Here is a 27509-nt window from a genome sequence, read left to right as displayed (position 1 = left end):
TAACTCGGGAGGAAAAGCCCCTGCCAACCAACTTTGACAGGTCTGAGGGCAGAACTCCCCTGGAGAATGTGGAGGCAGCAAGGGAAGGCAAGAACCCCCTTTCCTTAGAGACAGTTCCTTTCAGGTGTGGGTTTTGTTGGTCCCCCCCACCACCAGATTTGAAAACAAATAGCTATGTGTGGACACAACTCACTGTAGTCACTTTATACAACTGGCAGAAACAGAAATGTCCCTCTAAGCCAACTGAAAAAGATGTGCTGCAAATAACCGAAGTGGCCATGCCCCCTTCATTATCCACTGTAATTCTGTGAAACCAGGCAGAGAGGACAGTGGCAGATCTGGGCAGACCAGCAACGACATTTAATCATCGGCCCAGGCCATCTGCAGCTGTTCTGCAGAAGCACACAGTTCCCGGGGTTCCAAGCCTTCCTGAGGGGGTGCCCAGGTGCAGAGGGTCAGCCGCATTGTCCTGGGATCCACCGGGGGCTGCTTGCTTCATTCTCTCCAGGCCAGGGTGCTCAACAGAGGCTCTCTGTGCCAAGCCTGGCACAAGGGCTGCTTGGTTAAGCCAAACACAGATTAAATGTTTAGAACTGGGAGATTCGGAAAACAAGTGAGGCGGGAAGGCAGTTGTCCCAGGCAGGGCACTGCATCAGCTGCGGCCTCCCAGGGCGAAGGTGAGTCCCGCACCCTTCCGCAGCCGAGCTGGCCGCATGCCGCCACAGCCTCCTCTCGGTGTCGCAGGCACAGTGATCTAGAAACATACCAACTTTCCAGCTCCTGAGAAGAAAGTCTGAAAGTGCTAGAGTTCTCTGTCCTCCCCATGCTGGCCTGGCCTCACCTCTGCCACCCTGTCTTTGCACAGTGGGCTCTAACATTCGCCCAAACACAAGCTCACTCCTGCCTCAGGGCCTGTGTGTTGGCGGCTTCCTCAGCATTTCTTCAGGCTGGCTCTTTCTCACCATTCAGTTCTCAGCCCAAACACTACCTCCGCAAAAGGCCTTCTAGAAGCTTCTCTTGTAAATAACCATGCCTCTTCTATCACTGTTACATTAGTCCCCACTTTTCTTCAAATCGCATTTGAAATTATCTTTCACCTAATTTTTTTTCTTTTTTTTTAAATTATTTATTTATTTGAGAGTGATAGACACAGAGAGAAAGACAGATAGAGGGAGAGAGAGAGAATGGGCGCGGCAGGGCTTCCAGCCTCTGCAAACGAACTCCAGACGCGTGCGCCCCCTTGTGCATCTGGCTAACGTGGGACCTGGGGAACCCAGCCTCAAACCGGGGTCCTTAGGCTTCACAGGCAAGCGTTTAACCGCTAAGCCATCTCTCCAGCCCTTTTTTCTTTCTTTTCTATTTTAGTTTTGTTTTTCAAGGGAGGGTCTCACTCTAGCCCAGGCTGACTTGGAATTCACTGTGTAATCTTAGACTGGCCTCGAACTCACAGTGATCCTCCTACCTCTGCCTCCTGAGTGCTGGGATTAAAGGTGTGCGCCACCACAACTGGCCGAATTTTTTTTTTCCAAGGTAGGGTCTCACTGTAGTCCAAGCTGACCTGGGATTCAGTATACAGTCTCAGGCTGGCCTGGAACTCACAGCAATCCTCCTACCTCTACCTGCAACCAGTGCTTGAATTAAAAGCCACCACACCCAGCTTCACCTAATTTTTGTTTGTTCACACACTCTGATTTAACTGTACTGGTTGTTCTGGTTTGTTGCCTGTCTTGCCTCCCTGGATGTGAGTTCCATGTAGACAGGGGCTTTGCCTGCAGGTAGCCCCAGTGCCTAGCATCTTAGCCTACATGCAATAGGCGTTTAATAGCCTTGTTGAACGATGAAAGCACGAAAGGTTCAATATGGATCACTAATCCAAATGAAATTCACTAACTCCTGAAAATCTGGATTAGCTCCCAGCCTGACTGTGAGCATATGCCACAGGGCCGGAGAAACATCAGTAAACAACACCCTCTCTCTCTCGCTCTCTCTCTCTCTCTGCCAGCCCCAGTAATGATTAGGAAACAACGGCAAAGGGGAGACACTGCCGAGATAAAAACCTTGTAGACAGTCAAATCGGCAGGCCTGGGTAGGGTTTTACCCAGCCTGTCCTGTCACAGAAGGGTCACATGGGCTGGACATGGTGCTCACCAATGGGCTCCAGCTGAAACTTAGGTCTCAGCTGGGCATGGTAGCATATGCCTTTAATCCCAGCACTCGGGAGGCAGAGGTAGGAGAATCGCTGTGAGTTCGAGGCCACCCTGAGACTACATAGTGAATTCCAGGTCAGCCTGGGCTAAAGCAAGACCCTACCTTGGAGGAAAAAAAAAATTCAGCCAAAGGCAGAATGCAACACCAGATCCACAGTCCTTGATACTGGGAGCCAGAGAGCACAGGTACACTGGACTGAAAGCCGCGGGAGCATGTAGGAGGGGGAAGGGGAAGAGAGGCAGGGGAGGAGTGAGAGCCAAGTAAAAGAGACTCCAGCAGGCATACGGGGCCTCAGGGGGTTGCTGCAGTCCAGGCTTCATGGGCTGGTAGATGGGGCGATTTGGATGCAAGGTTGACAAAAGAGACAAAATCAAGGCTGTTAGAGAGCTAAGTGAACGGCTCCCCTGTAGAAAGCTGAGCAGCCATGAAGCAAAGAGCATTCCACAGAAGGCCAGGTGGACACCTGTTACCAGATGGTCTCCAGTGCCCAAGATGACAGTGGTGGGCGAAAAGATGCTACAGATGATGCAGTACAAAAGCAAAGACAAGTCATGCTACGATCTCTACAATCTAATGTGAGTCCTACAAGAACACTACTGACACTTCATCCAACAGCCACACTTTCCATGACACCATTAAGAGAAAGCGGATGGGCTGCAGAGATGGCTTAGCGGTTAAGCGCTTGCCTGTGAAGCCTAAGGACCCCGGTTCGAGGCTCGGTTCCCCAGGTCCCACGTTAGCCAGATGCACAAGGGGGCGCACGCGTCTGGAGTTCGTTTGCAGAGGCTGGAAGCCCTGGCGCGCCCATTCTCTCTCTCCCCCTCTATCTGTCTTTCCCTCTGTGTCTGTTGCTCTCAAATAAATAAATAAAAAATTTTAAAAAAAAGAAGAGAAAGTGGAACAGGACAGAGAGATGGCTTAGCAGTTAAGGCGCTTGCCTGCGAAACCTAAGGACCCAGGTTCAATTTCTCAGAGCCCATGCAAACCAGATGCACATGGTGGTACATGCATCTATAGGTCATTTGCAGCAGCAAGAGGCCCTGGTGCACCCATTCATATTCTCTCTCTCTCTCTACACACACACACACACACACACACACACACACACACACACACATATCTAATAAATGAATATTTTAAAAAAAGAGAGAGAAAGCAAAACAAAAGCCTCAGAGGCTGGGTACGAGTCTATCAAATAGGACACTAAGGAATGGCAACAGACACCAAGGGGAGAATGAAAGCAGGCACAGGATTGCAAGTCCCTAACATTTCATGCAGCAGGAGCCAAAGCTTTCCACACTTCAGAAGGTCAAGAAAGAACCTGATTCAGCCGGGTGTGGAGGCAAAGGTAGGAGGATCGCCATGAATTCAAAGCTACCCTGAGACTACATAGTGACTCCCAGGTCAGCCTGGGCTAGAGTGAGACCCTACCTCGAAAAACCAAAAAAAAGAACCTGGGCACAGTTAGCATGCATCCGTGACGACGGCCGAGACTGTGGTCTGCCACAGAAGACCAAAGTGTATATGCCTGGAAAAATCTGCACAAAAAAATGATGGAAATTGGCACTGGGGATATGGCTGAGCTGGACATAACTTGCCTAGCATTACGTAAGGCCCTGAGTTCAATCCCCAGCAGTACATGAACCAGGCTTGGTGCTACATACTTAGTGTCCCAGCATTTGGGAGGTGGAAGGAGGATTAGAAATTCAATGCCATCTTCAGTTACATAGCAAGTTCAAGGCCAAGCTTGAACTACATGAGATCCCTGTCTCAAAAAAAAAAAAAAAAAAAGCTGGGTGTGGTGGCTCACACCTTTAATCCCAGCACCAGGAGGCCAAGGTAGGAGAATCACCTTGGGTTGGAGGTCATCCTAGACTAGAGCAAGACCCTACCTCAAAAAAAAAAAAAAAAACAGTAAGAACAACAACAAAAACATAACATAGTGAATTCCAGAGAAAGACCCTATCTAAAAAAAAAAAAGGAACTGGAAAGATGGCTTAGTAAAGTCTAAGGACCCAGGTTTGATTCCCCAGGACCCATGAACCCATATCCACACGGTTATGCCTGTGTGTGGAGTTCATTTACAGTGGCTAGAGGCCCTGGCATGCCCATTCTCTCTCTTCCTGCCTCTCTCTTTCTCTCTCTCTCAAAATAAAATAAATAAAATTTAAAAAAATTGGAAAACACAGTCGACTGATCTGAACCCCATAATGCCAGTTAGTGGGGGGGGGGTCTCAAGACAAGGTACTTTCCCTTTCTGGGCTATAGCTTCCCCAGGTGTGAAAAGAGGGTGTAACAGCACTCCCCAGGTTCTTTTAGCCACCAGCACTCCCACCTCACTTACAGGCCTTCACCTGGATTATCTTTTTATGAGGAGCTAGCCAGTACAATCCAATATAACTCACAGCACCTTTTTTAAAAAAGATATTTTGTTTATTTTTATTTATTTACTGGAGAGCGACAGATAGAGAGAGAAAGAGTCAGACAAAGAGAGAGAGACTGGGCACGCCAGGGGCCTCCAGCCGCTGCAAATGAACAACTGATGTGTGCGCCCCCTTGTGCATCTGGCAAATGTGGGTCCTGGAGAATCAAGCCTTGAACTGGGGTCCTTAGGCTTCACAAGCAAGCACTTAACCACTAAGCCATCTCTCCAGCCCTTAAAAAATATATTTTATTTATTTATTTATTTATTAGAGACAATGAGAGGGAGAGAGAATGGGCACATCAGGGCCTCCAGCCACTGCAAATGAACTCCAGACGCATGTGCCACCATGTGCATCTGGCTTACATGAGACCTGGAAAATCGAACCCAGGGTCCTTAGGCTTTGCAGGCATGTGCCTTAACCGCTAAGCCATCTCTCCAGCCCCACAACACCTTTCAAAAGAGACCTCACTGTAGGTTTCTTTCAGCGACCATCCCCACTAATCAATGGCAATGTCTTTGTCTCGTCCTCCTTTATTGCAGAGCTTCAGGGTTCAGGACCACCGGCAGCTTTACCCTCCCATGCCCAACAGTTCCCCTTGCCACAGCTCCCACCACGTTTCAGCTGAGTCATTATGTAACCTCAAAATGCCCAACTGTTCCCCTCAGCATTTTTATGAGAGGCTATCAGCTGTTCCATGTTCCGTGGGAAGCATTCCCACTCAGGGAGACTGGTAAAAGATGGCATGGCAATTCAAAAAGCTGCAAAGAAAATATCATTCTCCAAAAGCCCACACCTGCAGAGGACGATACATACCAAAATCTAAGCCTATCAAAAGCCCCACCTGGCCAGGCGTGGTGGCGCACGCCTTTAATCCCAGCACTCGGGAGGCAGAGGTAGGAGAATCGCTGTGAGTTCGAGGCCAGTCTAAGATTACACAGTGAATTCCAGGTCAGCCTGGGCTAGAGAGAGACCCTACCTCGAAAAAAAAAAAAAAATTAAAACATAAGCCAGGCATGGTGGCACACGCCTTTAATCTCAGCAGCACTTGGGAGGCAGAGGTAGGAGGATCACCGTGAGTTCAAGGCCACCCTGAGACTCTGTAGTGAATTCCAGGTCAGCCTGGGCTAGAGTGAGACCCCCACCTCGGAAAAAAAAAAAAAACAAAACAGCCCCACATGCTCTTAATTGAGCTCAAACAGAATCTATAATGAGCCCTCAGTGTTATAAAGAGAGTAAGCACATGAATAATGCCAAACAATTTGCTCAATAATCAGTCACAGCTGGTTGTGGAATAATGTCAGCGAGGTCAGAAGAGACCCTACTTGGTTTCAGATCCTTCTCAATCAGTGACTGGACATTTCTGGAGAGGGAGAGGTCCAAGAACCAAGGAACTGATCATCTGCTGGGCCTGGTAGTGCATGCCTATGATCCCAGCATGAACCAGGAGGGTCGTGAATTCCCAGCCAGCCTGAGCTGCAGAGCTAGATCCTGTCTCAAAAGCAAAACAAGAGTGACTACTAATGTCACACGAGTCAAAAGGCAGACATGCTCTGTGGAAGTCTCGCTCTATCCTTCCCTGACCTCTGGGCTAAAGGTAACCCAGCTTCCATCTGCCAAACTGCAATGGAACTGGGGTCCTGAGGTTTAGCATGCTCTCAGATCAGTTACTACTGGACCCTGGAAAAGAAAATGATTCTGAACAGTTCAGCTGAAAGACTAAGGAAACAAACGGGGCTGACAGGAAGGAGAAGGGAAGGCAAGTTCCAGAATCCCTGTTGCATCTCCTAATTCCAGGTTCTCTCCAGCTACACAGGGCTCAGCAAAACCAACCACTTTCTTCAGGAGGGAAGGTGGGAAGACAAAGGAAGGTGTGATTTGTAAATGAGATTCCTGGCTCTAGCTGAGAGGAAAATGGAGATTTCTCAATGATGTGAAAGAGACCTGGGAAAAGAATGACTGTGTTGATGGCATAATTCTTGATATCAATGACTGCTGACTGTGGTGGAATAGGGCTGTGCATTAACCTACTGAGAATATTTCCACACTGTGGCATGTGTGGGTGACAAACTGTTCTCATTTCATTTTATTGAATTATAAACCTTAACTCCAAGGGACCAAAGATCTTGGGAATATTGAGGGAATATTGAGTTTTGCAGAATTTTTTTTCTGTAGCATGTTTGCTTGTAATGATTCCGATATAAATTAACGGCTAGCATTTACTGAGCACTCTGCTATCCACTGTCCCATTTAATCCTCTATTTATAAAAAAAGAAAAAAACAGGGGGTAAAGTAGGGATTTTTTTTTTTTTCTTTTTAAAATTGATGGGCTAGAGATCGACACTCTCATACAATCTACATTTTGAAGATGCAAACCCAAGCTTGAAGAGGTTAATTAACTAGCCCAAAGTCATACAGCTAGCACACAGCAGGACTGGGATTCAAACACAGGCCACCTGACCCACAGTCCATGTTCGTGCGCTATGCCCAACATTAAAGAGCCCTAACAGACAAACGGAGAGAGCAGGGCTTTGAATTCTCTTCTCCCACTGTGCTGCCAGGCTATTCTGAACCATCCACATCGGATGCAGTCATTTTTATACAGGAAAACTCCTCTACTGGGTTCAGCCTTACAAATTTAGTCCTCCGATTTAAACAGTGACACCAGATGAAAAATGTGCCGCCGTCTTCCCCAATTTCACCACCCAAATTAGGGAGGCTCCTCAGTAAGACCATCCTCAGTGGGTCTTTCTCAATAGGTGGGCCTAGGGTCATCTTCTGTGAGTCTACAGGAGTGGGCCCATACCCCCATGCCACAGAATCAAAAGCCTGGGGCTGGGGAGATGGCTCAGTGGTTAGAAGAACTTGCTTGTGGGGCCAGCTGGCCCAAGTTCAATTCCCAGCATACATGCGGGTTTCAGCACAAAAGTCTGGCATTCTGTTTGTTCCTGAGATCCTGGCACATTCACACATGCATGTACATGTGTAAATAAATAAGCAAACACGTGCAAATAAATAAGCAAGCAAGACTGCCTGGGAGGCTGCCTAGGCAATAAAACCTCATGAGTCTCCAGTAAGGAGGTGGTGGTTGAAATAGAATATAGAGAGAGAGAAGATTCCTGAAAATATAGCCTCTTCCTCTCCATCTCTGTCTCCCCCTTCTCCCTCCTCGTCCACGAAGGCTTCCTGCCAGCAGGAGCTGCTCCTACCACTATGCCACCACGTCCTCCTGGTACCGGAACCGTAACAACCCTGGCACTCTGCCCTTGGACTTGAAATCCTGAGATGTTCTCTTTGGACTGCAAGTTCCATGAGAGCAAGAACTGTGACAACACAGACCCGGGCATGGTAACACACACCTTTAATCCCAGCACTCAGGAGGCAGAGGTAGGAGGACAACCATGAGTTCGAGGCCACCCTGAGACTACATAGTGAATTCCAGGTCAGCCTGGACTAGAGTGAAACCCTACCTTGAAAAACAAAACAAAACAAAATAAAAAACTGTGACATAATCATTTTCCTACCCAGAATATGAATCAGTCACTCCCATGTCCTCACACCTCTGTGACTACTGGGAGGAACTGGTCCTCTGACCAAGCACTTCACATGGCAAAGGGAAAAGAACCTTGTCTTTCCTCTTGGTGCCATGGCTTCTTTCAAGTCTGCTGAACAGTGGCAGCACTGACTAAAACATGAAGTTGGACAGGGGAGGAAGCAGAGAATGATGTGATAGCAGGACCTCTGGCCAGAAGGTTCAGTGGACACATGAAATGTCAATCAGGCTAGGAAAATGAATGAATTCTTCTACAACGATATGGAATGAACTGAAGCTATAACACAGCACTTATAAGTGCTTCTTGAAAACCTGCCTGCCCAGGTTCAATTCCCCAGTACCCCTATAAATCCAGATACACAAAGTGATTTTACCTGGAGTTTGTTTACAGTGGCAAGAGGCCCTGGCAAGTCCAATCTCCTCTCTCCTCCCTCCCTCCCTCCCTCCCTCCCTCTCTCTCTCTCTCTCTCTCGTTCTCTACTCACAAGTAAATAAACAAAAATATTTTCAAAGAATAAAGGATGAGGAATGAGGTTATAGCCAAACTCTACTAAGAACAATGAAGACCAAGATCACTGGCAAGGGCTGGAAAGATTGCTCAGTGGTTAAGGTGCTTGCCTGCAAAGCCAAAGGATCCAGGCTCAATTCCCCAGTACCCATGTAAAGCCAGATGCACAGGGTAACACATGCATCTGGAGTTCATTTGCAACTGCTAGAAGCCCTAGTGGGCCCATTCTCTCTATATACTTGTCTCTTTTACTCTCTAATAAATAAATAAAAATATTTTTAAAAAAGAAAATCACCGGCAAGAGGGCACTGGCAATATTCAGCAATCTAAATAAACTAGTACATGGGCTGGAGAGATGACTTGGCGGTTAAGGCGTTTGCCTGTGAAGCCTAAGGAGCCAGGTTCAATTCTCCAGGTCCCACGTTAGCCAGATGCACATTGTGGTGCATACATCTGGAGTTTGTTCACAGTGGCTAGAGGCCCTGGCGTGCCCCCCTCCTCTGTCCCTCTGTATCTAATAAATAAATAAATAAATAAATAAATAAAAATAACTAGTGCACTTCAAAATCAAAAAATGAAGGAAGACTGAGGACCCATGACAATTACATGCAATGGAGGCCCTGACCATCTGCGAGAAGGCTGGCATCTGAATGAAGCTCGCAGTTTAGTTCTACTCTGGCTACATATGATGCTAACTTTGAGAAAGCCAGAGAAAAAATATGTATGTATAACTCTACTTTTTCCTGTACATTTTTCCTCAGTTTAAAATCAATTCAAAATAAAAAGTTTTAAATAGCAAAAAAATAAAACTAAAAAATTTAATTTGTGGCAAGAGTCTGGGGGGAAAACCAACTGCTCTCTGATCGAATTTAAGGTTCCCTCCACAAGAGGGAATTCCTGCCTGACACTGAACACCTGACAAAAGCCTATGTCTGCGGGGGTCATAAGCCCTAGGGTGGGAAAAGTACTACTGTTGTGTGGCTAAATGGACATTGATAACCACCAAACTTCCCTCTAAATACATATGCCTATGTCCACATATATGAATGCTACTCTCACTTCTGGTTAGAGAAGCTTCTCTTTTCAGATGGTGGTGGCCAGTGGGGTGACTGAAAACTCATCAAAGTGCTGAGAAGAAGTGACAGTAGACTGTTCATCACTAAGTGAGCCATCTCTATCTCACCCTCCAAGACTCAGAGACCACTGCAGAAGAGGTGGCAGAAATAAGTAAGAGCCACAGGAAGGGGAAGAGTGCATGACAATACTGTCTTCTAGACACACACTGGCCGTGGCATTCAAGACCTCAGAGTGGCTGATGCCACCTACACAAAACCTGCATAATAGGGGAAGGGAGAAAATGATAACATAAAAATAGAAGACAGACTAATTGGAAAGAAGGGATTCTCAGCCAGGTGTGGTGGTGCACACCTTCAATCCCAGCACTTGGGAGACAGAGGTAGGAGGATCACTGTGAGCTCAAGGCCATCCATCTTGGGACTACAGAGTAAGGAGGGGGAGGAAGGAGGAGGAAGAAAAAAGGAAGAGGAGGAGAAGGGATTCATCAGATGGAGAATCTAGGAAGGGTGTGATGGAAGAGGGTTATGATCATGGTGTATCACCTATAGCTATGGAGGCTGTCAATAAGAAGTTAAAGAACGCTCGTGGCAAGATAGCACGATGACAAAGAAGATGGACACATAACAGCAGCTGAAGGAATGGGTCTAACAGACGTGCTGAAGTCTGCTGTGGGAAGCAGGGCATGCACACTGGCCAGCAGAGCCAAAGCTTTCCCAAAGGGACACTCCAACACATACTCGAGGCAGGACTGGGCCATCCCTGTGATGTGCCGTCACCAACATCTTAGCTAGACTTAGTGCCACTGAGGAAAGGTACCTCTGGGTGTTTCCACAGAGGTTTAGCTGAAAAGGGGAGACCCACTCAGTGTGGGTGACACTCCTGATGGGATGGGGTTTCCGACTAAATAAAAAGGCGAAAGCAGAACTGAGCATCGGAAGTTACCTCTCTGCTTGCCCACTGCAGATGCAAGGTGGCCAGCCGCCTCAGGCTCCTGCCACCAGGCCTTGGCCACCATGACGGGCTGGAGTCCTCGCCAAGCGGGAGCCAAAACAATTCCTTCCTTCCTTAGGTTGCTGGTGTTGGGCATTTGACCTACGCAATAAGAAAAGGACCTAATACCGACTCCACCACTAAACACCACCATGTGACACGGTGACAGGTGAGTCATGCTATTTGACAAGGACTCCCTCCTCACCGTTTACAGGAGCACAGAAATACAACATGTGATGTGTGAGAAGAATGAGCTGGGGCGGGGGGGGGGGGAGAGGGGGACAGAAGTGAAAACTACAAAGGGAAGAAATGGACTTAAGGAGGGAAAAATATCATCTAGTGATTAAAAGGATAACATTCTGGGGCTGGAGTGATGGCTTAGTGGTTAAGGAGCATGCCTGTGAAGCCTAAGGACCCCAGTTCGATTCTCCAGGTCCCACGTAAGACAGATGCACATGGTGGCACATGCATATGGAGTTCGTTTGCAGTGGCTAGAGACCCTGGCATGCCCATTTTCACTCTCCCCCCACTCTTTCTCTGTCTCTAATAAATAAATAAATAAAAATAAAATCTTTAAAAGGATAACATTCTAAAGTGAGAACGTCAGTGAGATGAGCTCTTTACTTGTCATTTAGAGCCACCCTCCTAGCAAAAGAGACTTCAAAAAGCAATGGACTATCATGCAAAAGAGGGACTACTTCATGATGCTGTGGAATGGCATCATGGTGAGGGTAATATGCCGAGGGTTTGTAGGTAACAAGAGGCCTCCACAAACAAGACAGATTTGAACACAAGTGTTCAGGTTCTCAATAATGTGTCTTATACATCCAACAACAAAAGCCCAATTCAGAAACTCAATTATAAGCCCCTATCTTCAAAGCAAGAAGTATAAATGATAGAGGTGCGCAAGAAGAATGGGCTGATTAAGGTAACCTTAGCCCAGCATTTTATACCTGCTAGATTAATGGGGGGAAATAAATCACGGCAAGTGGTGCTGTGGAGGCTGCCATCACCGTGGAGCGCACGGGGCCGCGAGTGTGTGAACGGGTAAAGAGTGGGTCCACATGAGCACTAACTAGGCACAGCCTAACGCCTCTGCAGCTGAGTGGACCCCAAGGTCTCTAGCCGCTCCCATCTACTCACCCAATGCCCTGAACACCCACCCAACAATCTGTGTACAGTCCACAATGACTCCCCAGACTCCTGTCACCCACAGAACTCCTAGTCATTCATCAAGGCTTGGGTTCCAAAGTCAGATCCCTTTTTTCGATGACTGTTGTAGTGACCTTCACACTTGCGAAGACAAAACCCACGAGCAGTGAGCTAATGGGAGGAAAGGGTTTGTTTTGGGCTTAGACTCTCGAGGGGAAGCTTCGTCGTGGCAGAAACGCCCGGCAGAGCAGGGACGGGGCATCGCATCTCCAGGGGGAGGCAGTCGAAGTACGGGACTTGGGCTAATAAACCTCAAGGTCAACCCCCCTGGGACACACTTCCTCCATCAAAGTTCCATCTCCTCAAGTGCCACCAACTGGGGAACAAGTATGAGGTTTACTCAACAAACACATGAAGCTATAGGGACACTTTACATTCAAATTACCATGATGACCAAACCCAACCCAGCCCCCTCAATACAGTCCTTTGGGAATGTTCCCAATCATCTCTTCCACTGCCATCCCAAGATACTTTTATTCACATAGTGAATTGGCTAAACACCTTCCTCACTCCTCACATTATGATTTTTTTGTTGTTGTTTTGTTTTGTTTTTTGAGGTAGGGTCTCACTCTAGACCAGGCTGACCTGGAATTCACTATGTAGTCTCAGGGTGGCCCCGAACTCATGGTGATCCTGCTACCTCTGCCTCCCGAGTGCTGGGGTTAAAGGTGGGTACCACCACGTCCGCCTTCCCATTATGATTCTTTAAGGCCCAGGATCATGTCTTAATAATTTTAGTACACACAATCCTTACCTCAGGAGATAGCATAAGGTAACTATGAAATGACAGACGGGAGGGGAAAATGCCTCGTGAGCAAAGCCTACTAGAATCCATTCTCTCTCTTGCCATCTGCCTCTCGCTCTCCCCGTCTCTCAAGTACATAAAAACAGAACACAAGGGCTGGAGAGATGGCTCAGCAGTTAAGACACTTGCCTGCAAAGTCTAATGACCTGGATTCAATTCATTAGTGCCCACTTAAAGGCAGATGCACAAAGTGGGGCATGCATCTAGAGTTTGTTTGTAGTGGCAGGAGGCCCTGGTGGGCCCATTTTCTCTAACTGCCTCTTTTTCTATGTCTCTCTCTCTTTTTCTCTCTCTCAAATAAATGAATAAAAATATTTTTTTTTAAAAAAAGAACACAAGACAGTACATGTACAACAGTCCAGCCATGCAAAACAGGACTGTGGACATGTAAAAATATGTACTAGATTAGGGTAACAGTTTTCCTCTCAAATATTTTCATGGTTTCAGACAGTTTATTATCATTAAAATTATTTCAAATGAAAGAAATCAGGGGGAAAAGGAGCAAGAATAGAGATTGCCAGAGGCCCCTTCAATCCCAGGAGATGCTATGATGTTACTGACAGGGGGCAGGAGGAGTGGGCGTCTGCAATATCGCCAAAACCAAGGGTTCTTGACCCCAATCTGCCTCAAAGAGAATTCCCATCGTGGCACAAAGCAAGTCATTCCCATCAAGCCAGGCTGCTCTAAATGTGAATTCTTTATTGCAAAACTTCGGAGGTAAGAACTTTTCCCAGACGTCTGTAGAATGAGTATTAATGAGAGCGCCCTGGAGTTCAGCTCCGTGCCTGTGCAACAGAAGCTTCTCTACCCAACAACTGCTGGGCACACTTCTTGATGAGATGTCTAAGCCTGAAGGCATCAAAAAAGCGCATTTCCATATTGGGTGCATAACCAGTTTCTTCCTCCAGCCTTTTCTCACCACCTCCTGTCCACATTGTAATTCTCCTGTCTCCTCAAATGAATTGTTAACATATGTCAAGGATATAAGGCAGATACCGAGGCATTTCGTGCCAAATTATTACTTGGAGAACCAACCTCAGCAGAAAATTAAGAGTCTTCCCACCAAGTTGCCCCCAACATGAAATTTAATAACCATGCAAAAAATATTAAAGAGTTTCAGTAAACATTTTATTTTATTTATTTTTATTTTTTTATTTATTTATTTATTTTTTTTTTTTTGGTTTTTTGAGGTAGGATCTTCTGTAGCACAGGTCAACCTGGAATTCACTACATAGCCCCAGGGTGGCCTCTAACTCCCACTGTCTCACCTATCTCTGCTTCCCAAATGCTGGGATTAAAGGCGTGCACCACCTCACCCCGCTTTAATGAACATTTATTGATGCTATTTTTTTTTTTTTTTCCTCATCTTAGACCCTGAATTTTAGCAATGGAAATAACCAGAAACCACATACCCCCAAATCCTCCCTTGAAAAGTGACAAGAAAGATATTGTACACACAGGGAAAGAGACTTGTCCTGAATCACTCAGGTAGGTAATGATAAAGGCAGGATTAAAACCAAATCTCCCAGATTTTCAGCCCTGATTCCTTCAACTATATCAAGCTCTTTTTTTTTTTTAAACCTATTGGGATCTCTGGAGCCCTCGGCCTAAATAATTAGTACCAGAGAATTTTAAAGCTAGAAGAGATCTCAGAGAGTCTTGCTTAATCCCCTCATTAGGCATATGAGGAAACTGAGGCCCAAAAAGATTAAATGATTAACTCTCAATATCTTGACTAGCAGGGGAAAAGTGTAACTTGGGCTGAAAAAAATCTGTAAACCAATGCCCATGAGAAGAGAGGAATGTCTCAGCTGGGAAAAAAGTGCTTAAAAGCAATGGAGATAATTCTAGATCCAGGGATCTTAACAGTCCCCACAGCTTTAGCTTCACCTGGGATCTGGTTAGAAATGCAAATTCTAAAGTCTCAGGGAACTCACCGAGTCTCTTATGTTGGGGATATTCAAGTCAGTTAACGAAGCTCTCAATGTTCCCATGCAGCGAGTTTCTACTTTGTAAACGTTAGCTGTGATCAGTGGCGCTAGGATTCATGCATTCTCCTGTATGCACATGACGCTTCAATTTAAACTATTCTTAAAAATATACTTTTTGGGGCTGGAGAGATGGCTTAGCAGTTAAGCGCTTGCCTGTGAAGCCTAAGGACCCAGGTTCGAGGCTCGATTCCCCAGGACCCATGTTAGCCAAATGCACAAGAGGGCACATAGGTCTGGAGTTCGTTTGCAGTGGCTGGAGGCCCTGGCACGCCCATTCTCTCTCTCTCTTTCTCTGTCTATTGCTCTTAAATAAATAAATAAATAAATAAATAAATAAATTGAATATATATATGTGTGTGTGTGTGTGTGTGTGTGTGTATATATATATATATATATATATATATATTTTTTTTTTTTTTTCAAGGTAGGATCTTGCCCTAGCCCAGGCTGACCTGGAATTCACTATGTAGTCTCAGGGTGACCTCGAGCTCATGGCAATCCTCCTACCTCTGCCTCCCAAGTGGAGATTAAAGGCGTGGCACCACCACAACCAGCTTCTTATAATCTTTTTTAAAAAATGGAAAACTGGGGCTGGAGAGAGGGCTTAGCACTTAAGGCACTTGCCTGCAAAGCCAAAGGATCCCAGTTCAACTCTCCAGGACCCACGTAAGCCAGATGCACAAGGAGGCGCATGCATCTGGAGTTCATTTACTTGTGGCTTGTGGCCCTGGTTCCCATTCTCTCTCTCTCACTCTCTATCTCTCTCTCTCTCAAATAAAAATAATATATATTTTAAAAAAATGAAAAACTGGAGCCAAGTGTGGTGGCGCATGCCTTTAATACCAGCACTCAGGAGGCAGAGGTAGGAGGACTGCCGTGAGTTCAAAGACACCCTGAAAATACAGAGTGAATACCAGATCAGTCTACACTACAGTGAAATCCTACCTTGAAAAAAAAAAAAAAAGGAAAACTGGGACTGGAGAGATTGCTCAGTGGTTAAAGGTGCTTGCTTACAAAGACTGACTGCCCACGTTCAATTCCCCAGTACCCACATAAAGCGAGATGCATAAAGTGGCAAATGTTCCTGGAGTTCGTCTGCAGTGGCAGGAGGGCCTGGTGCACCCATACTCTCTCTGCCTCCCTCTTTCTCAATCTATATCTGTCTCTATCTCTCACATAAATTAATTAAGTTAAAAATATTTTTAAAAAATGGAAAACTGGGGCTGGAGAGATGGCTTGGTAGTTAAGGTGTTTGCCTGCTAAACCAAAGGATCCAGGTTCAATTCTCCAGGTCCCACAAAAGCCAGAGGAACATGTTGGTACATGCATCTGGAGTTCCTCCCCCCACACCCTGCTCTCTTTCTCACCTCTAAAAAATTAATTAATTAATTAATTTAAAAAATGGAAAACTGAGGTGTCGAGATGACTTAGTGGTTAAGGTGCTTGCATGGGAAGCCTAAGGACCCAGGTTTGATTCCCCAGTGCCCACATAAGCCAGATGCACAAGGTGACACATGCGTCTGGAGTTCATTTGCAGTGCCCATTCTCTCTCTCTCTCAAATAAATAAATATTTTTTAAAATGGAAAACTTGCCAGGCATGTTGGTGCACGCCTTTAATCCCAGCACTCAGGAGGCAGAGGTAGGAGGATCACCGTGAGTTCAAGGCCACCCTGAGACTAATAGTGAATTCCAGGTCAGCCTGGGCTAGAGTGAGACCCTACCTCAAAAACCAAAAATCAGGAAAACTCAGGCATTAGTGTTGGCTCCACAGCTTGCCAGCTGTTGGATTGGGACAGGTAACTTGTCTGCCTAACTCGAGTTTCCCTTTCCGAAAAGTAGGTCGCTGCCTACCTTGGAGGGCATGCAGAGAATTCCCCATGACAACTGATCAGCAAGCCCTTGAGCTTAACATCTGGCATATCGTAGGCAGGCAGTGGAGCACAGTGGTCAGAGGCTCCATCTGTGGAGTAGACCACCTGAGTACTCTCTCTGGCCAGGTACCTTCGGGTAAGCCTCAGTTTCCTCCTCTGTACATTGGGAGTTAAAAACAGTTCCTTCTGAGCTGGTGATGTCGCTTGGAGCTTTTCTAGTATGCACGGAGCACTGGGTTCAAACCCCATCATCACATAAACTGGGCATGGTGGCTCACGGTGCAACCAGAGCACTCAGGAGGCAGGAGGAGGTCATCCTTGGATACACGGCAAGTCTGAGGCCAGCCCGGGCTAGATGAGACATCTCCAAAACAGGGGGTAAGGTGGGGCTGGGAAGATGGCTTGGTGGTTAGAGGTGCTTGCTTGCAAGACTGCCAGCCTGAGTTCAGTTCCCTAGGACCCATGTAAAGCCAGATACAACAAGGCACAGGCATCTTTGATCCCAACGCATCTGCAGCAATAGGAGGTGAAGTCAAAAGCTCGTGGGAGCCAGATTGGTGCACACAAAGTGGCAAAAACAAAAATCAACAAGGAAGATCCTCTTTCAAGCAAAGTGGAAAGAGAGGACAAATACCCTGAGGTTGTCCTCAGACATCCATGTATGTACCATGGCACATGGGCACCCATACACACACACACACACACACACACACACACACACACACACTTTTTTTAAGTGGATCCTCCTTGGGTTCTTGGGTTGTTAGGCTGTTATGGGGACTTAGGAGGCGCAGGCAAATAATGCACCTCTCACGTCGTAGAGCGTATTGTTTTCATTGCATGAATAGAGCAGGTGGGGAACAGAGCCAAAAATAATGGAACCAGGAATCTGGTGTCAGAACAGCACTCTGTTGGCCTACAACCTCAGCTAAGTCCGACTATCCCACTGGGGTTCACTTCTGGGCTATAAACAAGTGGGTTGAAAGAGAGCTTTAAAAAAGAAAGAAAGAGAGCCGGGCATGGTGGCGCACGCCTTTAATCCCAGCACTTGGGAGGCAGAGGTAGGAGGATCGCCATGAGTTCGAGGCCACCCTGAGACTACATAGAGAATTCCAGGTCAGCCTGAGCTAAGGTGAGACCCTACCTCATAAAAAAAGAAAGAAAGAAAGAAAGAAAGAAAGAAAGAAAGAAAGAAAGAAAGAAAGAAAGAGAGAAAGAGAGAGAGAAAGAAAGAAGAGACCAGTATGTCCTCCAAATTTCAAACTCTTAACCATAAGGAAGTATTACCTATGCTGTCACCTGCCTGCATCTTCAGTGTCATCATCTTCCAGTGCCCTGGTCCCTCACTAAGTTCCAGCTATGGGGCCACTCATTCTGCTCCTCAACCAGGCCACACCAGCCTCACCTGGAGCAAATGAGGTATTTGCTGCCCTCTGCCTCCAGCAGGCCACCCTTGTCACATGCCTGGCTCCTTGTCAACCCTCAGGATGCTAATACCGGTTCCTCAGACACCTTCCCTGTCCCATTCTCCCAGGGATTATTCTCTAAAGCAGTGCTGCCCAACAGAAACATAAGGGCTGGAGAGATGGCTCAGTGATTAAGGCACTTGCCTGCAATGCCTAATGACCCAGGTTCAATTTCCCACTACCCACGTAAAGCCAAATGCCCAAGGAGGCACATATGCCTGGAGTTCGTCTGCAGTGACTAGAGGCCCTGGTGTGTCTATTTTCATTCTCTCTCTCTCTCTCTGCCCCTTCTCATAAATAAGTTAATTAATACAATGAAAACCACAGACTTATGGCATATATAATTTTAAATTTTCTAACAGCCACATTAAAACGATTTTGAGGGATCCCACTTTCCAGATACTCTGCTTTGATGAGAAGTCTGTGTTTCTTTCTTTCACTTTACATAAGCTCTTGTTTTGCTTGAAAACAAACAAAAAGGAAAAACAAAAGGTTTTGAGGTGATGTCATTCCTAATAATATATTTCCCTTAATCCAATATATCATAACCACTATTATTTCAAATGTCATCAGAATAAAACTGATACATCATTGTTATATGCTAAATGTTTGAAATCCAGTGTACATTTTACACATATACAAAAGTTCAATGCAGACTAGAAGCATGTCAGGTGTTAACAGACACATGCCTAGTAGCCACCATAATATATGGCACTGTTTCATGGGATTCTGCTATATTTCCTTCATAGCACTTATTACAATCTGAATTTGTTTGCTTACTCACTTATTTCTCCAGTGAAATCCCACTAGATTTGTCTTTCAGACAAAAAGCAAGAGCCAGGCTGAGGACATAGCTCAGCGGTTAAAGGTGCTTGCTTGAAAAGCCAATCAGCCCTGGTTCAATTCCCCAGTACCCACATAAAGCCAGATGCACAAAGTGGTTCATGTGTCTGAAGTTCATTTGTAGCAGCAAGAAGCCTTGATGTACCCATATTTATACTCTCTCACTGTCCCTTCCCCTCATAAATAATTAGACAATATTTTTTTAAATAAAAAGAGCCTTAAGCCAGGCATGGTGGCACATGCCTTTAATACCAGCACTCGGGAGACAGAGGTAGGAGGACTGCTATGAGTTCAAGACTACCCGGAGACTAGAGTGAAACCCTACCTTGAAAAAAAAAAAAGAAATAAAAAAAAAAAGAGCCTTGTTTCTTTTACTAAGCATCATATGCCCAGTGGTCACAGTACCTTGCACACAGTAGGCATTCAATAAATACTTATGAACAAAGAATGAACCTGTTCCAGCAGCAATACTCTAGGTATGAATCAGTGGACTAGCCACTCCCCAACTCCCCAGCAGGCAGGCACACAAGCACCACTCAACACCCTCCACTTCCTATGCTGTCTTACCATCCAGTCTTAAAATATAGACATGCTAGCTGGCTGTGGTGCACGTCTTTAATCCCAGCACTTGGGAGACACAGGTAGGAGGATCGCCATGAGTTCAAGGCCACCCTTGAGACCACCCTGTGGGTTTCGCTCTAGCCCAGAATGACCTGAAATTCAGTCTCAAGGTGGCCTTGAACTCAGTGATTCTCCCACCCTGCCTCATGTGTGCTGGGATTAAAGGCCTGAGCCACCATGCCTGGCTTCAAAAAAAATTTTTTTAAAGTTTACTCTTTGACAAGCATTCCTATACTTTTCATTTCTCAACATCCTATAAGGTAGGTGCCAGGGGGTATTTTGTCCAAGGTTACAGCAGCCAGTTAATAGCAAAACACCAATTCCAAGCAGCCTGGGGCTCCAGGTTCAAGGATCTTAACCACCTATTCTTGTCTGCAATTATCAAAAAAAATTAAAAACAAATACACACACACACACACACACACACACACACACACACACATATATATATATTAGGTCCATTTACATAAACATATCAAAATTTTATTAGTCTCATAGCCATAATTTTTTGTTTGTTTTTTGAAGTAGGGTCTCTAGCCCAGGCTGACCTGGAATTCACTACGTAGTCTCACGCTGGCTTCAAACTCACAGCAGTCCTCCTACCTCAGCCTTCCAAGTGCTGGGATTAAAGGCATGTGCCACTATGCCCAGCTTTACATAGCCACGTTTTAAAGCATCAACAGAAACACATAATGTTGGTTTAAAGTGTACCATGGCACCCACTACCAAATTAGGATCATGTAATCAATACAATCAATAATCCCCGCAGTTGATGAGATCAGTATGATCATTAAACCAATGTAAAACTCTACTTTTTCATATTGCCTTCAAAATCCAGTGTGACTTTACAATTACGGTACTTGTCAACTCAGACAAAAGCCAAACGTGGCTGTGACCACCAAACTGGACAGCTCTACGGTCTCTTATTAAGGAGCCTCTTTAGGCAGTCAAGAGATGGGTAAAGTTTTGGGTTGGGCGCCAGGCCACCTGGCCTTTATTCGCAGTCTAATTGTTGAGTGATCTCGGCCAAGTCCTTCCACACCTCTGGTCACCTTTTCCTCACAAGTACCCTGGGCAAGATGGACAAGATTCCTAGAGCCCCGCTCCTGCTCCAATTCTCATCTTTTAACTGCACCCTGAACATCCACATTCAGTAGGTGGTGCATTCTTCAGACAACCTTCCTAGATCGTCAGTGCTGTTTCCATTTCAAAGATGCAAAACTTGACGCTCGACGGGGGGGGGGGGGGGCCAAGTCCAAAAGGCACATCGGCCGTCAGTGGGGAAGCTGGGGTTGAAATCCAAGAAAGATCAGTGCTCCCCACCACTGCGGCCTCAGACGCTGAGTCGGGGGCGCCGAGAGCAGAGTTCGGGGGGCGGGGGATTACCAGGCTCCAGACCGAGAGAGGGGAGACCGAGGGGCTTGGGTCTCGAGAAGGAATGAACCAAAGGACCCACGAGGGCTTCCGGGAGCGAGGTGGTATGACAGGCTGGAACCCAGGTGGCACGAGAAGTGAGGGGGCCGCGATTAGGGGAGGGAGGTGAGAGGAGGGGACTCTGTCCCTGCGACCCTCAAGCCCTCCCTGCCCCACCTACCTGGTAGCTTAAAAGTTCGCCCACGTCCATGGTCCCTGGGCCAGTCACACTGGATAGCCAGGCTGCCTCCACTCACTCCCACACCACGGGCCGCTCAGTAGCGGCTCCCGGCCACTCTGCCGTAAAGCGCGGCGAGCGGGGCCTCCGAGCCAATGGGAGAGAAGTGCGCGAGGCCGGCGGGCCCGCCACACTGCTGTGAAAGCCGCCGCTACCGTAAAGCGCGCTGCAGTTTTGACCGTACTGCTTCCGCCTGGAGGGGGCGGAGACTTGGGGGAGCGAGGCGAGGGGGAGAGAAGGGCCCGGGGAAACTCGGATGGAGTGCACGCCCCCTACGTGCGGGGCGGAGTGCGGGGAGCCTCACGTGTGCACGTGCGTACAAGCCTTTCCAGAGAGCTGGACAATTTTATACTCATTTCACAAATGACCAGAGGCTCAGAACTGCACTGTCCCATACGATATTCACTAGCCAAATGTGACTAGTCCGAACTGAGACGTGTCATAAGTGAATACTGGTGTTTGTTGGTTTTTTTTTTTTAATTTAACAGTATTTACATGTTGAGATTTTTTTTTTTTTACTGGGCTAATTAAAGTATTACAAAATAGCCGGGTGTAGTAGCGAACGTATTTAATCCCAGCACTCCGGAGGCAGAGGTAGGAGGATCACTGTGAGTTGGAGGCCAGCCTGAGATTAAACGGTGAATTCCAGGTCAGCGTTGGCTAGAGAGAAACCCTACTTCGAAAAACCAAAAACAATAAAATAATAACAAAATATTAGCCAGGCATGGTGGTGTACGCCTTTAATCCCAGTACTCAGGAGGCAGAGGTACGAGGATCACCATGAGTTCAAGGCCACCCTGAGATTCCATATCCAGGTCAGCCTGAGCTAGAGTGAGACCCTACCTCCAAAAACCAAAAAAAAACAAAAAAAATTACAAAATATAAAATATGTATTATACATACTATGTATTATAAATATTATAAAATTAAGTTGACTCTTTTTAATGTGCTTAGGAGGTTCATTTAACACATTTGGATATCACTATGATTCCTACTATATGTTTATTGGACCATGCTGGCTCAGAAAATGATTTGTCCCAGGCCATACAGCCATTGCTGGCTGAGAAACTACTGGCGATCATGTTTTCCTTCCTGAACTTCTGTGTGTTCATCTAGACAAGGCCCAGTGGGAAGTGAATGAACTTATGTCTACCTACGTGTTAATATAAAAAGATTTTCTGGATGAGAGAGCTGCCCATCATTAAAGAGTACATCTTTCTAGGCCTTAATAAGACTCCATCTCCAAGGGGAGCTAATCCTCTACCCAAAAAGCCCCATTGATATTTATAATCATTGATTTAAACCCACCTCAACTGTCCCCAACTACACAGAAATTGTTTTTACTTCTCAAAGTACCAAACCTTCTCCTCCTCCAAGTAAGCACCCCTTCTATTTGTTCTCCTGGCACTTCCTCCACCGTTTGCATCGCTCGGTCTATGGTTCTATATTTCATGGTTGGCGTTTTGCTTACTGACAACCTTGTTAATTAAACTACAGGCTGTACTGGAGCTGGGGTGTCATGTCCACGCTTATGTTCCCCAAAGCCTAGAACAGTGCCTAAAAGAAGAGAAAGTCTTTTGGGGCTTTATGGGCCGTGGTAAGAGGAATGATTGTATGCTGTCAGCATTGAGAGCCTGATGAAATGTTTTAAGCAGAGGAATTTTGTGACTAGATTTATATCTATAAAGGATGGCCTGTGCAATCTACTTTGAACCGATTTGGGAATCTTTCCCTTCCTACTTATATACGAGTGTAGACTGTGTCTTGTCGCTGGAGGCAGGAAAAAGTCATGGTCAGAGTGCATACCTCGGACCACAAAGAGACCTGTGGCCCAGTGTGGGCTATGCTACAGTCAGCTTGGAGGGACAGATTTGCGAAACCCCATGGTTGCATTTTCAGAAAATTTTTGCAGCAGTTTCGCATCAGCTTGGAATTAGCCGTGGTGGGGATATTTGCGTCATGAAAATCGGCACATGCAGGGCAGGGGAGATAACTTAGTGGGTAAAGTGCTTGCTTTTGAGTTCAATCCCCAGAATCATGGAAGACGCCAGGTGTGGCAGTATGTGCCTGTAATCCAAGCACTGGGGAGGCAGAGACGGGAGGATTCCTGGAGCTCTTGGCCAGCCAGTCTAGCCTAATGGGTGAGCTCCAGGGCAATGGAGACCTCAAGTCAAAGGAGGCAAATGGGTTTTTTGTTTGTTTGTTTTTGTTTTTGTTTTTGTTTTCTGAGGTAGGGTCTCACGCTAGATCAGGCTGACTTGGAATTCACTATGTAGTCTCAGGGTGGCCTTGAACTCTCTTGATCCTCCTACCTCTGCTTCCTGCTGGGATTGAAGGTGTTCGCCACCATGCCTGGCCCACAAATGGCTTTCTTTTTTAAAAAAAATTTTTGTTTATTTTTATTTATTTATTTGACAGAGACAGAGAGAGGAAGAGGCAGATAGAGAAAGAGAGAGAGAATGGGCGCACCAGGGCCTCTAGCCACTGCAAAGGAACTTCAGATGCATGCGCCTCCTTGTGCATCTGGCTAATGTGGGTCCTGGAGAATCGAACCTCGAACCGGGGTTCTTAGGCTTCACAGGCAAGCGCTTAACTGCTAAGCCATCTCTCCAGCCCCAAATGGCATTCTTTTTTTTTTTTTGGTTTTTCGAGGTAGGGTCTCACTCTGGTCCAGGCTGACCTGGAATTAACTCTGTAGTCTCAGGGTGGCCTTGAACTCACGGTGATCCTCCTACCTCTGCCTCCCGAGTGCTGGGATTAAAGGCGCGCGCCACCACGCCCAGCCCAATGGCATTCTTAAGGATGATATCTGAAGTTGTCCTCTGGCCTCCAAACTTGCACAAGAGCACACACACACATACGGGCATGTACACACACACACATATGAACACATATATACACAGCTCACATACCACACATACACACACACATAAATTAACACATGCTACAAATCACAGTTGTCACTTGTTCCTCAGAGAGCCAGGTATTAAACAAGCACACCTTGGGTCTGGAGCTGGTCAAAGTTGAGATGTGTACACTTGGTCAAGTTACTTCCCATCTCACTGAACTTCAGTTTCCTTATGTATAATATGTCTTGTTCATTCACTTAACAAATCAACACTGAGAAGCCACTCAATGCTAGACACAGTTCTGGGCTCTAAGTGTGATTCCATTTATAAGTTCCTGCCTTCAAGGAACCTATATTCTACTTAGAGAAAGCATCTCATATGAGGAAAAATGTTGCTCAGGGTCCTGTATCAGAAATGTGGAAATTAGCCAGGCGTGGTGGCGCATGCCTTTAATCCCAGCACTCGGGAGGCAGAGGTAGGTGGATCTCCATCATTCCGAGGCCACCCTGAGACTACATAGTTAATTCCAGGTCATCCTGGACCACAGAGAGACCCTACCTCAAAAAAAATGTGGAGGGCTGGAGAGATGGCTTAGCAGTTAAGCGCTTGCCTGTGAAGCCTAAGGACCCCGGTTCGAGGCTTGGTTCCCCAGGTCCCACGTTAGCCAGATGCACAAGGGGGCGCACACGTCTGGAGTTCGTTTGCAGAGGCTGGAAGCCCTGACGCGCCCATTCTCTCTCTCTCCCTCTGTCTTTCTCTCTGTGTCTGTCGCTCTCAAATAAATAAATAAATAATTAAAAATTTTTAAAAATGTGGAAATTATTTTAATCCCAGCACTCAGGAGGCAGAGGTAGGAGGATCACCATGAGTTTGAGGCCACCCTGAGACTACATAGTGAATTCCAGGTAAGCCTGAGCTAGAGTGAGACCCTTCCTCAAAAAAAAAAAAAAAAAAAAAAAAGAGGTGGAGCTTGAGAGATGGCTAAGTGGTCAAGGCACTTTGTCTGCAAAGCCTAACGACCTTGGTTCGCTTACCCAGTATCCATGTAAAGCCAGATGCACAAAGTGGTCCATGCACCTGGAGTTCCTTTGCAGTGGCTGGAGGCCCTGATGCATCCATTCTTTCTGTGTCTCTCTTCTATCTCTCTCTCTGCTTGCAAATAAATAAATAAAAATGTTTTTAATGGGGAAATTAGGGGCTAGAGAGATGGCTTATAAGTTAAGGTGCTTGTGAGCAAAGCCAAAGGATTCAGGTTCAATTCCCCAGTACCCATGTAAAGCCAGGTACACAAGGTGGTACATGTGTCTGGAGTTCGTTTGCAGTGGCTAGAGGCCCTGGTGTGCTCATTCATTTTCCCTCTCTCTATCTCTGTCTCTCTCCCTCTCTCTCAAATAAATTAACGAATAATTTTTTAAATGTGGAAGTGAGTCAGGTGTGGTAGTGCATGCCTTTGATCCCAGCATTCAGGAGGCAGAGGTAGGAGGTTCTTTGTGAGTCCCAGGTATATACACATAGTGAATTCCAGATCAGCCTGGGCTAGAGTGAGACCCTGCCTCAAAAACAAACAAACAAATAAAAATAAAAACGTGGAAATGAGTGCTGGTGAGGTGGCTCTGTAGTTAAGGTACTTGCCTGCAAAGCATAAAGACCTAGATTCAATTCCCCTGTACCCACATAGCTCCAGATGCATAAGGTGGCTGTAGAAGTCAGGTCGCATTGCTGGTAGAAATCGCCCAACCAAGAGCAGCTTGTGGGGAAAAAAAAGGTTTATTTTGGCTTACAGAATCGAGGAGAAGCTCCCATAATGGCAGTGGAAAACCATGGCATGAGCAGAGGGTAGACATCATCCCCTGGCCAACATAAGTTGGACAATAGCAACAGGAGAGTGTGCCAAACATTGGCAAGGGGAAACTGGCTCTAATACCCATAAGCCTGCCCCCAAAAATATACTGCCTCCATGAGCATTAATTCCCAAATCTCCATCAGCTGGAAACCTGGCATTCAGAACACCTAAGTTTATAGGGGACACCTAAATCAAACCACCACAGTGGTGCAGGCATCTGGAGTTTGTTTGCACTGGCTAGAGGCCCTGGTATATCCATTCTCTATTCTCCCCTCTCTAACAAATAAATAAAATGTTTTAAAACAATGAATTCATTTTTATTTTTATTATTTATTGAAGAGAGAGAGAAAGAGGCAAATATATATATAGAGAGAATAGGTATGTCAGGGTCTCTAGCCACGGCAAACGAATTCCAGATGCATGTGCCACCTGTGTATCTGGCTTATATGGGTCCCGAGGAATCAAACCTAGGTCCTTTGGCTTTCCAGGAAAGGGCTTTCAGAGCTAAGCCATCTCTCCAGCCCCAATAGAAAGAATTTTTTTCTTTCTTTCTTTCTTTCTTTCTTTCTTTCTTTCTTTCTTTCTTTCTTTCTTTCTTTCTTTTTGAGGTAGGATCTCACCTACCTCAGGCTGACCTGGAATTCACTGTGTAGTGTCAGGGTGGCCTCAAACTCGGCAATCTTCCTACCTCTGCCTCCCAAGTGCTGGGAGTAAAGGAGTGCGCCACCACACCAGACTTCCCAATAATTTTTTTTTTAATGGGGCTGGTGAGATGGCTCAGCAGTTGAGATGCTTGCCTGCAAAGCCTAGTGACCAAGGTTCAATTCCCCAGTACCCACATAAAGCCAGATGGTGTTTGCAGTAGCTATAGGCCCTGACATACCCATTGCCCCCCTTTGCAAATAAATGCATATAAATATTTTTAAATCTTTTAATGTGGAAATGGCAAAGTAGGGATTAAATCCAGTCCACCTGAAGAGGTTATGAAGGGTCTCCTTGGATGCTGCAAGGGTTGTGTTGAGCACAGTGCTTATCACCTTCTGATGCTGATGTTACAAACAGCCAAGTGGGATGGGAGGGGTGGAGGGGAGTGGGTAGTAAGGTAGGAACGCTCCTCAGTACCCTCTCCTTCTCATGAATTCAGTGCAGTCTATGTCTTTTTACAGAGCAGACCTTAAAACCTAGAATCCTAATGTCAACTCCTGTGAGGACTAGATCTACTGAGGTACTGGAGTGGGGATAATGTGCACTGCCCTCGAAAGTTTCCCAGAGGAAGTGTCACTGCCATTTAAAGGATGAGGACATGGCGGACAGATGTTGACCCAGGCACAGGGAGCAGCATGAACAAACACCTGCAAGTTGGACCATATTCTGGAAAAAAGTGGTGATGGGGCTCTTCTTTTCTGCCTGTAATCTCTGCCTGAATACTCTCTCTTTTCTCTTCCTTTTACCCTGACCTAGCCTGAACATCCACCTGAACTTGTCCCTGCTTCTCAGCATGGCTGGAATCACCCTGGCTGGGAAGTGGGGGAAGACTTTCCTGGGCTTGAGTAATTTTCTTCTTGCTTTCTATCTGTGTCATGCTTTGGGGGAACTC

General features: G+C 46.2%; 1 protein-coding gene and 1 pseudogene across 1 annotated transcript in view; both read right to left on the bottom strand.

Moving 5' to 3' along the window:
* Ctnnbl1 (catenin beta like 1) overlaps window positions 1–21284 on the bottom strand; it is a 192736-nt gene extending 171452 nt beyond the window's left edge. The window contains exon 1 of the mRNA XM_004666678.2: window positions 21164–21284. Coding sequence (XP_004666735.1) covers window positions 21164–21193 — 30 coding nt within the window. The 5' untranslated portion in view covers window positions 21194–21284. The remainder of the gene's footprint in view (window positions 1–21163) is intronic.
* Window positions 21236–27509, bottom strand: part of LOC105944638 — a 62818-nt pseudogene continuing 56544 nt past the window's right edge.

Source organism: Jaculus jaculus, chromosome 8 (genome assembly GCF_020740685.1).
Source record: "Jaculus jaculus isolate mJacJac1 chromosome 8, mJacJac1.mat.Y.cur, whole genome shotgun sequence".
In the NCBI taxonomy this organism is placed as follows: Eukaryota; Metazoa; Chordata; class Mammalia; order Rodentia; family Dipodidae; genus Jaculus; species Jaculus jaculus.
Note: the sequence above shows the minus strand (reverse complement) of the source record. Positions and strands in the feature narration are given on the sequence as shown.